Source organism: Athene cunicularia, assembly GCF_003259725.1.
Source record: "Athene cunicularia isolate RWA chromosome 11 unlocalized genomic scaffold, athCun1 chr11_part1, whole genome shotgun sequence".
Classification (NCBI taxonomy): Eukaryota; Metazoa; Chordata; class Aves; order Strigiformes; family Strigidae; genus Athene; species Athene cunicularia.
Window position 1 is genome coordinate 19,092,921 of NW_020799113.1, and position 14,292 is coordinate 19,107,212.

A 14,292-nucleotide genomic window follows, 5' to 3' on the forward strand; every position below is an offset into this window, starting at 1 on the left:
GCCCCCCTGCCCAGAGAGGACAAATGTGCCCAGTGTGGCAGGGACCTGGCGGGGAGGTGGAGCTGTGGCAGAGCGGCCAGCACAGCTGAAGCCCTGTGCATAAGGAGCTGTTTGTTTTGCTGAATTGTTAAGTCCCATTGACAAATAGCAGCCCCCCCTCTCCTCTCTCCCTTGAGGGACTGTGGTGGCCACACACTGATCCTTTCTCTTGTCTTCAGGCACCAAATTAGGGTTATTCTTCCCTGAATCCCTTTGACTGGCTGTTGCCTTTTGTTCTCATGCTCTGCAGGTGTACGAGTGGGCCTTGGAAGGGATGCGACACCTTGCCTGCATCAGCATGGAGGACTGCAGCTCTGCTGAACACTGTGCAGGTGTGATCAAGTGCCTGGAGAGTTACAAGGGGCAGCACCCCGACATCAGCGATGCCCGGTTCCAGGAGATGAAGGATTTGGCCTGTGAGCTGAAGAGCGACAAGGGGCTCAAGCAGTGGAAATTCGCATGGTCCAAATGCCAGGAGACCAAGCTGGTTTTTGAAAAGAAACTCGAAGCAGCTTTGAGAACAAGGAGGTCTCTGCTGTCGGACCACAAAGCAGCTGCCGGGGAGCAGCCCCGGGCCGTCAGTGAGGCTGGCAGTCTGTCCCACCGGAGGCACTCCGAGGGGGCCACCTCCGGGTCCCACTGGGACAGGACTTACAGCACATCCCATGGCTACAACAGGCCCAACTGCTCTCCGGGGTGGACTAAGGAGAAAGCTCCCTCGCCCTCCCTGAGCTGCCCTGGCGATGTCAGTGCTGGGGAAGAATTTGCCTGCCAAGCTGCTCTGAGCCCTGGTCCTCACTCAGGCAGAGTTTCTTTTGCCAGCGGTGCCTCCAAGTCTCCTAAACTGCCTGAAGAAAAGCCAAACCTGGAGAGCATATTAGAAACCTTGGAGGTGAAGCCATCGTGCACGTCCACTTCAGCCTCTGGGAAGCTGCCTCCCAGGAGGATGCTCCGGAAAGCCCAGAGCTTTGACCTCCCGTGTGGCGAGAGCCTGTGGTCAGGCTGCCAGAGGACACTGAGCGAGCCGGCCAGATACGGCAACACCGGCGTCTTTATTAAGGGACTGGAGGTGAGCAGCACTGAGCTGGTGGACAGGACTTTCGCCCTGCGGCAGCAAGCAGCTCACAGTTGGGCTGCGGACTGCCTGCTGGAGGGACAGAGGGGCTGCCTCTCTGCCTCGGAAGCCAAGAGCTGGGGCAGGTAAGTGGCTGTGATACTCAATGCTCCAGTCCTCAGGGTTGTGAAAAGGCAGCCAGAAAAGGTGTGAAGAGCTCTGCAGTGACAGTTACTTTGGCAATAGGTACAGGGCAGATAGATGGAGATGGAGCTCCGGCTTCCCTACACACCCGTGTGTGGGCCCACAGGGATGTCCCCACACAGACTGGCACCTGTCTCTGGGGGAGGCAGGAAAGGGGATCTGTTGCCCTTCTTCCACAATATGATGCCCCTGTAAGAGGGGAAGGGCAGGAGATGGAATCTCTGAACATTGCTGGCATTGGAGGACAAGAGTTTGCAGAAACACAGTATTTGGGGACCTAGCAAACCAGTGGTACAGGTGCAGTGGGAGAGCAGAAGCATAGTGCACCATCCTGCATGCTTCTGGGGGGTGCTGTACCCAGGCTGGTGGGGAGGCGCTTCCAGTACTCTGTGACAGCAGCCTCACAGAAGGTTTTTTTGTAAATTTTGTAAGAAGGTGTTTGTATTTGCCCTTTGGGGCTGAGATCTCTGCGTACCAACAGTTGGCTTTTGTTCTCTTCTTTCCCTCCTCTGTTCTTGATGATCTCAACTTAACTTTGTTGTCATACTGCAACATGCCTAGGCTATGGAAACCCCAGGGGTGGGAGCTGTTCTTGAAAGGGACTCACCAGGCAGGTCTTTCTGCTGCTCTCACTGGAAAAGATTTTTAAAAAAAAAGGTTGGTGGTAGAGATGAGAAAGGAGTGCTGGATGCAGAGGGACCACAGAGCTCTTCCACTGCTTCTGCTCTGGATGGGATGACTGGGGACCGTGAAATCTTCTGGAAAAGGCCTCTGGTATCCTACCTTGTTTGAGGAAGGCTCATGGCAGGGGATGAACACCAGCAGATAGGAAGTGAATTGCTTTGCTTCTCAGGGGAGCAATGCAGCAGCGCTCCTGTCCATGCACGCTGAGCCGGTCCTGATGTTCAGTCCTCTGAACAGCCAGGAGTTGGCCTGGGGGTAAGCTGAGAGGCAGGGAATGCAGAGACACGGTCAGAGTAGTTAATGTTTGGTGCTGCACTGCCTCGCAGTGGAAACCTCGAGTACCTAAGAGCGATTCTTTCAGATCGGAGCAACCCATGCTAGGAACTGCCTTTTGCTGATGAAGTGATACAAGGTTTGTTCCCCATCTCATTTCTGCTGGGCCCAGAGCTTGTGTTCTCCAAGGATTAACAATGCCTCCTACAGCATCCAGGCATCAGGCTGACTCCTCCTCACAGAAGTTATCGTGACTTCTTGCCATCCCTGTTGTTTCAGGAGTGCAACCATTTGCAGAGCAGCCTGTTGAGTCCAGAGCAGAGGCTGAGTGGGCCCAGGGGCATAAGTCCTGCTGAGGTTGGGTCAGGACCACAGTCATCTTGGAGCTCATCCTTCCTGAACAGAAAAGCTGAGAGTTCCTTGGATCAGGCATGAGCTTTGTTAGTGCTCACGCTCAGAGCTGTCATGAACAGTTGTGAATCTGAGTTTGGATGGTGCTAAGGGATCATCACATCTGTGCTGGGTCTCAGGGAGAGCTTACCTAGGGGTAGGGCTGGGCTTTGCAGGCACTCTGCCTGCTGCACCCTGCTGCAGTCTGGGTCCCTTCAAGGCTGAGTGTTTCCTATTGCAGCAAGCTGCGGCACATCATTGATGAGATGGTAACTACAGAGCGGGAATACGTGAGGTCGCTTTGCTACATCATCGATAGCTACTTCCCTGAGATGGAGCGCCTTGACCTTCCCCAGGACCTGCGTGGGAAGCGCAGCGTCATTTTTGGGAACCTGGAAAAACTCTACGACTTCCACAGCCAGTACTTCCTGCGAGAGCTCGAGAGCTGCTGCAACCACCCGCTGCGGGTCAGCCACTGCTTCCTCCGACACGTAAGGCATCAACACCTTCCCTCTGGGGCCAGGCTCCTCTGGACGTGTGCTTGGCTCTTGTGCCTTTATGTTTGGCTACGCTCCCATGTGGCTCTTTGGGAGTGGGAGGACTGCCCTGTGCTGAGTTGGCTTGTCCCCTGCCAGCTCAGATGCTAGGTTGGACTGGGATGGCTCTGCAAGGCTGAGCCCAAACAGGAGTGGATGCTCTTTGCCTTTCCTGTAGCTCTTTGCTACCAAAAGACACTGCTGGGGAAGCAAAATATCTGCTTAAAACCCACCTGCTTTCGCAGGAGCATCTCTTACCCTGTCTCCCACCTGGTGTCAGTGTGGAATGAATTCAGTGAGCTGGAAGGTACAGACCTGCTGCTCTTGTTGGAAAGGGCTGCTAGGGAGAAGCAGGAGGCACACTGGTCTTAAGCTCAGCTGCCCCATGCATGTTTGCTGCTACTGGGTGACTGGTATCTGCTGGGGTATGTTAGGGGCAACAGGACAATGGTTTAAAAAATCATAGCTACTTTGGGAGTAGAAAAGACAAGAACATTCTCTGGGTCTTAGTGAACTTGAAGCAGAGTCATTCCTGATATGGTAGGAGGCTCTGGTGCATCCTGGGTGTGTGTTGGTCTCACATGGGGGCTCTTTTGCAGAAAGACCAGTTTGGGATGTACGCGTTGTACAGCAAGAACAAGCCGAAGTCAGACTCGCTGCTGGCCAGCCATGGGAATACCTTCTTCAAGGTAAATCCCACTACTTGCATCATGATTACTGTTGGTGTTTGGGTCACTGCTCTGTTTAAACAAGACCAGCTTTTCTGATTAAGGCACACTCAGCACTACCTCTGCTTTCCTGACATGGCGTGCTGCACAAGTGTGTGTGGGGCAGAGTGAGTGCTTTGGGAAGGAGCCTAGCATGCAGCAGCATTGGTCCTATGGCCTTGAATTTCCTTGCAGAGCAGAGTGCCCAGTCAGGAAAGCTGTGGGTGTCAGTGCCTACTTGGGGGCACAGGGCACTCCACGGGAAGCTACTGCCCTCACTCTATGCTGTGTTTCTCAGTTCAAGCAGGTGCAGCTTGGGGACAAGATGGACCTGGCCTCCTACCTGCTGAAACCCATCCAGCGAATGAGCAAATATGCCTTGCTTCTGAAGGACCTGATAAAGGAGTGCAGCGAGGCACAAGAGCAGGAGCTGGGCTACCTCCGTGCGGCTGAGGAGATGGTGAAGTTTCAGCTCCGCCATGGAAATGACCTGCTGGCCATGGATGCCATCCGTGACTGTGACGTATGTTCTGGTGTCCTCCCCTGTCTGGGGGAGCAGAGCCACACTTCTTCCCCTTCTCTAAACTTGGGGTCTTTGGATTGTATGGTGAACCTCCCCACAAATTCCCACAGTGATCAGGGTGCCATCTGCCAGCACAGAGCAGGGTCTCTTGATCCTCTAGGACAGACAGTCTAGATGCTGTTACTCGTGCTGGGCCAGCTGCTTGTCATAAACACACTCCCAGGTGCTTACTGGTGATGTGAGACAGCCTGAGAGTCCTTGCAGATGGTGTCGTGCAGGCTTCCTTCAGCCCTTCCATCTCTTTTGAGCTGGTGAGAAGAGGATCAGGCAGAGTTTGCAAGAGGAATTCAAACTGATGCTGATGCCAGGGGTAGGCCAAAATCATCTAGGTAGGATTTGAAGGAGAGGCATGTGAAGTGCAGTGCTGGGGGAGGAGAAACCACAGGGCTCAGGGGGGAGGAAGATGGATTTGGGGCAGGAAGAACTGAGGGATTGACCTTCTGACCCAGATGTGCTTCTGGCAGTTTGATGGGGCTCCTTTCCTCTTCAGCTCTCCTCTTCCCCCTAAGATAATGCTCTTGCTGCTGCTTCCAGTTGCCAGCCCAGAGGTTTGTCACAGATCTGCACAGGGTGACAGCAGACACATCTGTGGGCTATGCCTAGGAGAGAGGTGCAGCTCTCCCCCGAGCTTTGGGCCAGTTGTTTCAGCCTCATGCGGCCCCTGGCAGTGCCACACAGCAACTCTTCAAGAGCCCTCTGAAGATGACGGGTGGCTGCCACTCCTTCACCACGTGGGCCACAGCCATATGGGACTGAGGCTGCCTGGACCTGATCCTGCTGGGGTCTTAACAGGATGTTCCCTTTGTCCAGGTGAACCTGAAGGAGCAGGGGCAACTGGTGCGACAGGACGAGTTCACCATCTGGCTGGGTCGTAGGAAGTGCCAGCGGCACGTTTTCCTCTTTGAGGACCTGATCCTTTTCAGCAAGCCCAAGAGGATCGAGGGTGGCTTTGATGTGTATATCTACAAGCGTTCCTTCAAGGTAAGGGCAGCTCTGAAATGGGGAGTGAGAGCTGAAGCACTTTCAGCAGAACTGCTCCCACCACCAATAAGCCATTTCCAAGGCAAGCAGTGAAGCCAGAAGGGAATACTTTGCACATTAATGCCTGAACCCCCTCCATGCTGTGAGATGTGGGGCCAAGGTCTGCTGAGGGATGCAGAGTGTGTGGCAGGGAGGTGGTGCTGACTCTGGATGAAGCACTGGGAATTGCCTAGGCTGTCTCTGCTCAGCTGGGTCCAGACTGTACTTGCTCTTCTTTGGAGCTCCTCTTCCCCTTGGGACTGCTGAGCTGGGGTTAGCTCTAGCACAGGGTGCAGGGGGAGTTTACCCTTTCTGCTCCTGGTGGAGCCCCAGTTGATGCTTTGCTCTTCGTTTTTCTGGCAGACTGCAGACATTGGTTTGACAGAGAACTCTGGAGACAGTGGCCTGCGCTTTGAGATCTGGTTCCGAAGGCGAAAGTCCAGTGACACCTACATCCTCCAGGCCAGCTCAGCTGAGACTAAGCAGGCCTGGACCAGTGACATTGCCAAGATCCTGTGGCAGCAGGCAGCCCGCAATAAAGGTGTGATTCCTTCCTGGGGCGTCTGTGCCGCAAAAGGTGCGGGAGTCCTGTTCGGCTCATGCTGTCCTGAGTAGGTTTGGAGCCTGTTACAGGCAGCTCTGTGCCGTGAGCAGCTGTGTGCCAGCATGCAGCCTTGGGAGCATGTGCTGGGCTTGGCTGGACATGTCCCTTCCCTGCCCCTCATCCCCAGGGAACTTGGCCAGCCCAAGCTCTGTGTGACTGTAGGCACTTGCCTGGACTCCGTGAGAGAAATGGGAGATATTAGCACAGGGTTCCACACCCTGTGAGCGTGGGCTCTGTTCCTCAAAGGTTCACTCCTCTCTCAGTGATCTAGGCCACTACTGGAGTGGTGGCTGGCTGAGTCCCTCCTCTCCACCCCAGGCTTCCCGCTTGGCAGGACTTTTGTAGGTGGCATGGCCAGAGCAGGGCATGACTGCTTATCCCTGGGGACTCCTCAGGACTGGAGAGCAATGGGAGAACAGATCTAATCTCAGTAGTCCAGCAGTGCTCTGGCCTGGGGCTGCATAGTGCCTGTGGGGGAGGGTTGGGTCAACCTCACAATGTGGCTCTGGGTCTCTTCCTCTCCAGAAATCCGTATGCAGGAGATGGTCTCCATGGGCGTGGGCAACAAGCCCTTCCTGGATATCAAGCCCAGCGAGGCAGCTATCAATGACCGTGCCATTGATTACATCATGAAAGGCAGAGGTAAGTGCCAGCCCTGCCTGCCCCCTTGCTCCACGTGATGAGCTGGGCAGAACTGCTGCTGAGGGTTTTGGTATGTTTTCCGTCAGGCGCCAGGACCAGAGCATCGATCGCCGTGTCTCTGTTTGACCATTCCAACCCGTACAAGAGGACACAGGCGCAGCTCTCTGCTGGCAGCACCCCCGCAGCCTACAGTCCTTCCTCCTCCTCCCTGCTGGGGCCTCTCAACCTCCACATGTACCTGGACCAGGCTCTACTGCCAGGTGTCCTGGCCCCCAGCCGCCCCTTTGACATCGGCACCTGCATCGAGGAAGACGAGCTGGAGCACGAGACAAGCAGCCAGCCATCGCTGAGTACGTATGGGCTCGTCCCCACACCCTGCGCTACGCAGCCAGGCTCGCCTCGCTGGCGTCGCCACAGTCCCTGTCCTGTACCCAGACTGGGGCAGGGAGGGCCCTGTCCTTCCATGCTGGCTCTGTCTCAGCTTTCATGGCGGGAGTTTAGCTCAGATGCATTGATGAAGTGCCCGCTGATCTGCAGCCATCCCTGTGGCAGGCTTGGTGCTGCAAACTGGGGCTGCTGTTGGCCTTGGAGACCAGTGCTCGTGTCTCTGCCCCTCTGGTACGAGGCACTCTGTCCTTCCCTCTTTACAGCGTAGTCCAGTGACCCCTTGGCTTCCCCTGCGTGAACTTCCTAGCCAGTCTACATCAATCTCCAGCATCATTTGCTGCACTTCCTTGGGTTATTTTGTTGCCTATGGCTTTAAAGAGGCCTAGACAGGAGGGTGGCTTTTCTGTGGGCTTGTGTGGCCAGTGCCTCTGCAAACAGATAAGTTAACAAATGTATGTGGCTCAGTCATGTAAACCAAATTCCTCTCTTCCCTCAGCAACAGAGAGCTCAGAGTCATCGCATTGCATGTCAGGCAGCGGCTCCAGTGGCTCCGACAGTGGCTGTGTCTCCAGCATCCCCCAAGAAAGCTTCTGTGAAGAGATGGGCTCACCCCCCTACATGCCCCTAGGCTCCCAACACAGCTCTGCAATGGAGGAGAAACCCAGGTTCACAAACAGCCAGTACATTTCTGCAGTAAGTGCAAGCAGCCAAAATACTCTCTTCGCTTTGCCTGTTCCTGCAACTGCCTCCCTGGTTCAAGCTGCTGCCTCTCATGGCGGGGCTGAAGATGCTGCTTTCGGGCTAGGAGTCACTGTGGGGAAGTGACCATTCCTCTCGCAGAGACTTGCCACCTCTGGGGTGGGTGGAAGCCCATCTCTTGAGAGAGCCTCCCCAGGGGTGGCCCTGAGGAGGTGTCCTGGGAAGGACCTGCAGTGCTGGAGGCTACACCAGGAGGGGATGCACACACAGGAGCTGTAATGCTGTCAAGGGCTGGGGTACATTTGTAACCTCCTGGGATGGGTGGAGCTCTGCTGCCGATGCTGCTGAGCTCCTTTCCTGGGAGGTTTGGGCCTTCTGGGAGCGATGAGATGGAGGAGTGGGAGCCTGTTGCTCTGAGGTGTCAGCGTGTCTCCTCTTATGTTTCTGAGAGCTCTCAGCTGCTTCCCTTCCCACTAGATCGTGTCCTGATGCTGTTGTCCTCTAACCCTGTACTAATGCTGGCTTCTCTCCTCTGCAGAAAGCAGGCCAGGTCACCATAAGTCCCTCGACAATAGTGTGAGCCCCTCTGCACACGTATACCGCCTAAGGAAGTGGAGTTGTTGTAAGTAGCCCCTGTGGGGGATTTTCCAGCAACTCTGAGTGCTGGTCAGGTTTGTCAGTAGCGCTGAGTCAGGAGAACCTCACCCTCTGCTTCTCGATGAGAAGTTTTCCGTGTGTTCCCGACAGGTCTCTGGGGCTCTCATTCAACAAGTGAGAGCAGACCAGCTCCCACAGGGGCGGCTCCTGTGGAGCCGTCAGCCTCCCTGGTTTGAAGAAGCGAAGTCATTTCAGGTAGTTGAGGCTTGAGCACCACCCAGTCATCAGTGTTCAGATGAGCTGCTTCCCCCCAAATGCTGCCCAGCTGTCTAACCACTAATCTGTTTCTTGTGGCTGTTTGCTGGAATCCTGCTCTTAATTTCTCTGAACTGCTTTGGGGGATCCACGGTGTTCTCCCCAAGCTGGATTTATCCCACTGTTTCCTTTGAACCTCCAAAGGAAACTGCACATTGCCAGGAGGAGGAACTTGCTAGGTTAGGGTCTGGATGTCCCAAGGGAGCTGCTGGATGTTGCTCCTGTACTTCACTTACTGATTTCTGGAGGGTGCCTCGTCTGCAAGGAAGTCGCTCTTGTTCTGAGGAGGGCTGAGCCCTGCAAGGTTCACAGCAGGGCATCCCATGTGTGGGTGGCAGCCCTTGGGAAGTCACGTCACAGCTCACTCAGACTCAGCGTTTTCCTCTCTGGCCTTAGGACTGAGCCCCCTTTTTCCTAGGGAGCAGAGGGGTATGAACATGAGAGGAAGGACTAGGACTGGAATGGCCAAGGCACAGGGTGGTGAGGAGGTTTGGTGCTGGGGGGGTGTTACGAGCACACGACTTGAGATCTGCAGGTACAGGAGTTTGTAACCAGGCAGACAGAATGAGCCAAGGTTAAAACTGAAGGTCCAGAGCCCCTTTTGGGGGGGGGGGGGTGTGTGTCACAGACAAGACTTTGGAAATGGCTTCACAGAGCCTTTGGGTGAGGCCTGGGGTGTAGAGGCAGCCCACTGCATCGAGGAGGAGCCATGCTTCCCCTGTTAAAGCTCTTCAGTAAAACATTCTTTCCCCACCAAAATGCACCTCTGACAAACGGTGGTTTTCAAACGTTTTGCAAAATCACTGCTGGCCTGGACAGAGGGACCTGTGGGATCCTGCCACATGGCAGGAGTGCAGCCAATCTAACCCATTGCACGGTGCTGTGTTCCAGGTTTGATTGCCATTTCAAACTCACCGAAGACCCCAGGCCTCTGACCAGCAGAAGGAGACAGTCTTCACCCGTGAAGATACATTATTTTTTTTTACACATAATCAGGCGCTTTCACACAGCTCCAAACCTGACCTCTGGCTGGGGGGGGAGTCCCAAGAAAGTATCTGTCAATGACATATAATAGCTTTGGTGTTGGATGGGACCTTGGGCATTCAAAACTTGTTAGCCCTATATTTATGAGTAATAAGTAACATAGCAGTTTGGAGGAAAAAAAAAAAAAAGTATTATTTTCAAAGCTATGAGCTGTACAGATTTTTGTTACGAGTGACTGTTACTATTTGTTCTGTAAGCTGCACATTTTATAAAGTTTTTGGAAGGGCATGAAGAGAAACTGAGGTATTTAAGAAAAGTAGTGTAACTTTCTGTTTCAGGGTTATATTGACCTGGAGCTCAAGATTTAACGTCCTTCCTTATGTCCTAAATATGTCTATCATAGCAATAATTTATTTTCTTGGCTTAACACTTCTGTTTTAATAAAAGCAATTCCATTGTTACAGTGAATCATTTCTTCAGATGATTCTTCCAGGGCCTCAGTGCTGAGCTTATCTGTCTTAACCATCTGTCAGCTCTTGTGCTCTCCCTGTGCAATTTCTGCACTAATCCCCTGCCAGCTAAATGGTGTAAATCCCGAGGGTATTCTCCCTGGGTGGAGACAGACTGTGCTGGGAGCGAGGAGGAGGCAGGAGCTGGCAGGACAGAAGGCACGAGCCCCTGGCTCTGCTCCCCGCGCAGCCGCTGTCCCCATGGCAGGTCTCTGTCCCCGTTGGGCCCAGTTCCAGTTGCAAAGTTAGACCCCAGTGTGCCCTGTCATGGTGGCGCCCTGTGTTCTGGGGTGACAGGGCCTGGCTCTTTGCTTTGCCTCTGCCTCAGCACCCCTCCAGGTACTTCAGTCCCACCCCTGTGGCTCATCTGAGGAGCTTTGGCTGGTGGTGGCATCCGAGACTGACAGGTTTTGAGTGTAATGGGTTGATTATAATGCTGAATCTTAAATGCACGTTGTCTGAAGTAGCACGGCTTAACTGGGGGACAAACGTGCACTGCGCTCCAAGGCTGCGTCCTCGTGAGTAACATCAAAGCTCGCTGGGCCTGTGACACCCTCCCTCTTCTCAGAGGAAATTAAAATTAGCATTTCTGGAAACTGTAGTTACTTGCTGCCAAGCTCCTGTTTACTCCTGGTTGATGAAGTGCTGTAAATGCAGCTCCCCCAGATGTGAGCGCGGTGGCGTCACGTTTAGCCTGAGGAAGATGATGGAGCAGTAACTTGCTGTGAGGGGGGGAGCTGCCCAGCCATTGCCAGTGCGGTGCTCCAGTCTCGAATGTCAAACCTCACCCCCCTGAGCTGCCCTCAACACACAGACCATGCTCCTCCAAGTTGGAAATTCCTGTACTGTACATAAAACACTTGTTTAATAAGCTGGATGCTCTTTTTTTTTTTTTTTTTAGACAGCAAAGAGAATGCAGTTTGACACCTATGTACAAAATTGTGTGGGGAACAATTGCACAGGGAAGGTTTTAGAAGTTACTATTTTTAAATAATTGCTGAGTTAATGCAAGATTTTGGGGCTGTTGAGACAGCACTAGCTCATGTCACGAGGGAGAGAATTTACTAATGCAACAAGAGGAACATGTTTCAAAGGTTTCTACATTACTGGAAAAACCTTTAGTAATGTTTACCTGATACTGTTTTTTCAGGGTTTGATTGATTTGTCTAATAAAGGTTATTTTCTTTATATGAATCTTGCTGGCGTTGTATCTTGATTTCAGTAAGGGGTCCAGGGCTGCAGAGGAGGGATTGGGTTGTCCTTGGGCACCTAAACCAGGCTGTTGGGCTGAAAGTGGTGGTGTCTCACCCTCCTTCACACGGTGGGCTGCAGGGGTGTGAAAACAGGAATAGCAAAGGGCTTAAAATAAAACATGAAGACCCCTGATTATTTTTCTGATTTTATCAGGCAAATAATATTAACAAATCTGTTATCAGAATGAAGGGATTCTTTTGTTCATTTTGGCTAAATGAGGCCCCAGAGAAGGCACGTGCTTTTGCTCCACTGCTGGCCCAGCATTTTCTAATTTTCTCACAGGGAATCATCATCTGAGGGCGAGGGTTCATCTGCAACACCAGTCAGGAGTGGGATGAACCCTGGGCCATGGGTGGGAAACTGGCCTGACGAGGTGGGCAGAGGAGGGGACAGCAGCTGTGCGGGTGCCTGGGGACAGAGCTGCAGCCTGGTCGTGTGAAAGCATCATCTTCTCTTAAATAAACCCCACAGCTCACTAATAAAAGTGTAAGAAATGAGACAGAAGGTGGCAGCTACTACAAAAATCTCTGACTAAACAAGGTTGCTGTTTGAAGTTAAAAGAAAGTTGAGCAAAAGGCTTTTCCTTAAGTGGCAGGTGAGGTGTGCCCCCTCCCTGCCACAAGAACATAAAAACATTTCAAAAAAGCAGCTGGCTTAAATTTTTATTAATGGTCTGTGAACTTATGTTTCTAAGGCAAGGTATGAAACCGATCTAGCAAACCCTCTGCAGACCAACAGTCGAGGCAGTGGCTGCTTTTCCAGGCCAGGGTGAACTGAAAAAGCACAAACCTGTGCCCACCCTCAAATCACAGCAGCACCCCTGACTCTTTCTGTTTCTTAGCAACCCTAGTAATCTTTGGCCCACTTTTTGTGGGCATTTTCTAAATGAGCAGCAGAATTTAAAACTTTTGTTGAGGCTATACGTGTCATTAGTCAGTCTGTGCTGAGAGGTTGAGATCACGACAGATCTGATCCATGTGACACCAGCGTAGTGACAGCCGTGGCCACCGGAGCAGCAGGGCAGTTGGTGCCGAAGGGGATGAGCCCAGTTTCTAACTTCTGACACACTGATGATGGCCTGGGGAAGCCAAGCAGCTACGGCTCATCCAGGCTGTTAGAAACTTGTACCTACCCACAGCCTGGTCACAAGGATCCCAACTTTGGCTGGGATTTCTTTGGGATCCTTTTAGCTTACTGACATCCGTCAGCAAAAAGTGGCTCTTCCTGGCATAGAATATGTCCTCATGCGGGACAGCAAAGGTAAGAAAAACTGTATCTCCAAGGAATAGTTGAAAGAACACAAATGGATTAGGGAAAAAAAAAAAAAAAAGGGGGTTTCAGGTTTCAACATTCACCATTTCAGTTATCCAGCCTTTGGCCTTCTTAATGCCTTTCCTGTCCAAGGTTTTTCTGCACCTGAGTCCTAACAGCCGGTGTTCAAATCTCAGCTCAGCGTAAGAGTTTGCCTGAATAAAAACTGAATATGGATTTCAGATCATTGCATCTTTCCTGACGCATTGAAGAGCTCCACCAGTAAATATTCAAGGCCCCTGCTAGGTTATGCAGCTGCTGTCCAGCTGTTTTGAAGAATTAGATGTAAGCAGCAGTTCAGCTGCGATAACCTTAGTTACTCAGCTAGTCAGAACTAAGAAACCATGACAGAGAATGGTTTTCATGACAAAAGCTCCGCAGCAAGATCCTAGAGCTATTTACAGTTCCTTACCTTTGGGCAGTGTTTGATGGGTTGGAGCAACCAGCTGGCCACTGCAAACAACACTCTTCACTGTTTATACAACCAGAGGACGTTTAACTTCAAGAATCAGTCCTACGTTTCTGTGGTATGCCAGAACAAGGACGGTTTGTTTGCTATCCCTTATTTCTGTGAAGGTATACAGTTTGAATTTTACACCTAGGCCTCTATCAGTAGTAATGGGACAAACACATTTGTCCATTTTTAAGTACCAACCTAGTATTGCCATCTTCTCTTCAAAGTTATCACAGAATCACAGAATTGTCTAGGTTGGAAAAGACCTTGAAGAACACCCAGTCCAACCATCAATCCAACATTAACTGTTCCCAAGTACACCAGATCCCTATGTGTTATGCCTCATTCTGTCTTCATCCTGTTGTGATGTTTTGCCAGGAAAGGTGAAACACCACTAGAAAGCAAATGACAATCTTACACCAAATAATTTACAATCTTAGGTACAACATTACATGTCTTCTCTACTTCCCTCTTTCACATGGAAAATTCAGACAGAGTAACCATTACGTACTGCTTAGAGGAACCCAAGCATAATTCAGTCCAGGATTCTTTCATGGAATGTGAAAGAGGGTTTTTTCCTAGGAAAATAATAACCTGGCTTGCACTGCTATAGTAACAAAACCATCCACAATTGTTATTAATACATTTTGCTTTGCCAATAATTCTGTGCAAACCTGCCACGCTACCCATGGTGGCAGTGGTACAGGGTAAATCACATCCTTCTCAGGGTGTCAGAACTAGTCGAGGACTGAGATTTTTCACTGCATTATCTTGAGTTTGCACTTAGTATCTTGTCTGAGTCATTTTTTTTTTAACTCCTACATGTGCCTGTGGAATCTTCTAGGTTTCTAAATTTAGAGATTTCTGTAACTAACTGGATCACTTAAGCACATCCAACAAGCCCACCTCTAAAGGCAGAGTAACAGGGGCAGTGAAAGAACAACTCATTCATGCCAGTGAAGCTAAAAGCTGCTCCACCTTTCTGGCAAGCACACTTTTAGTATTAAACTCTGCATAAACAAGCGGTAAAATCCATCCCCTACTTA

General features: G+C 51.6%; 1 protein-coding gene across 6 annotated transcripts in view; it reads left to right on the plus strand.

Moving 5' to 3' along the window:
• PLEKHG4 (pleckstrin homology and RhoGEF domain containing G4) overlaps positions 1–9,888 on the plus strand; it is a 92,044-nt gene extending 82,156 nt beyond the window's left edge. The window contains exons 14-24 of one of the 6 annotated variants that reach the window (XM_026856679.1): positions 290–1,239; positions 2,886–3,135; positions 3,780–3,869; positions 4,186–4,410; positions 5,281–5,451; positions 5,854–6,067; positions 6,620–6,736; positions 6,823–7,086; positions 7,620–7,816; positions 8,361–8,444; positions 9,626–9,888. In XM_026856679.1, coding sequence (XP_026712480.1) covers positions 290–1,239; positions 2,886–3,135; positions 3,780–3,869; positions 4,186–4,410; positions 5,281–5,451; positions 5,854–6,067; positions 6,620–6,736; positions 6,823–7,086; positions 7,620–7,816; positions 8,361–8,402 — 2,520 coding nt within the window. In that variant the 3' untranslated portion in view covers positions 8,403–8,444; positions 9,626–9,888. Of the gene's footprint in view, positions 1–289; positions 1,240–2,885; positions 3,136–3,779; positions 3,870–4,185; positions 4,411–5,280; positions 5,452–5,853; positions 6,068–6,619; positions 6,737–6,822; positions 7,087–7,619 lie in introns of all 6 variants that reach the window. The other 5 variants (XR_003399206.1, XM_026856677.1, XM_026856680.1 and 2 more) reach the window with 5 other exon arrangements.
• Positions 9,889–14,292: the final 4,404 nt, after the last annotated feature.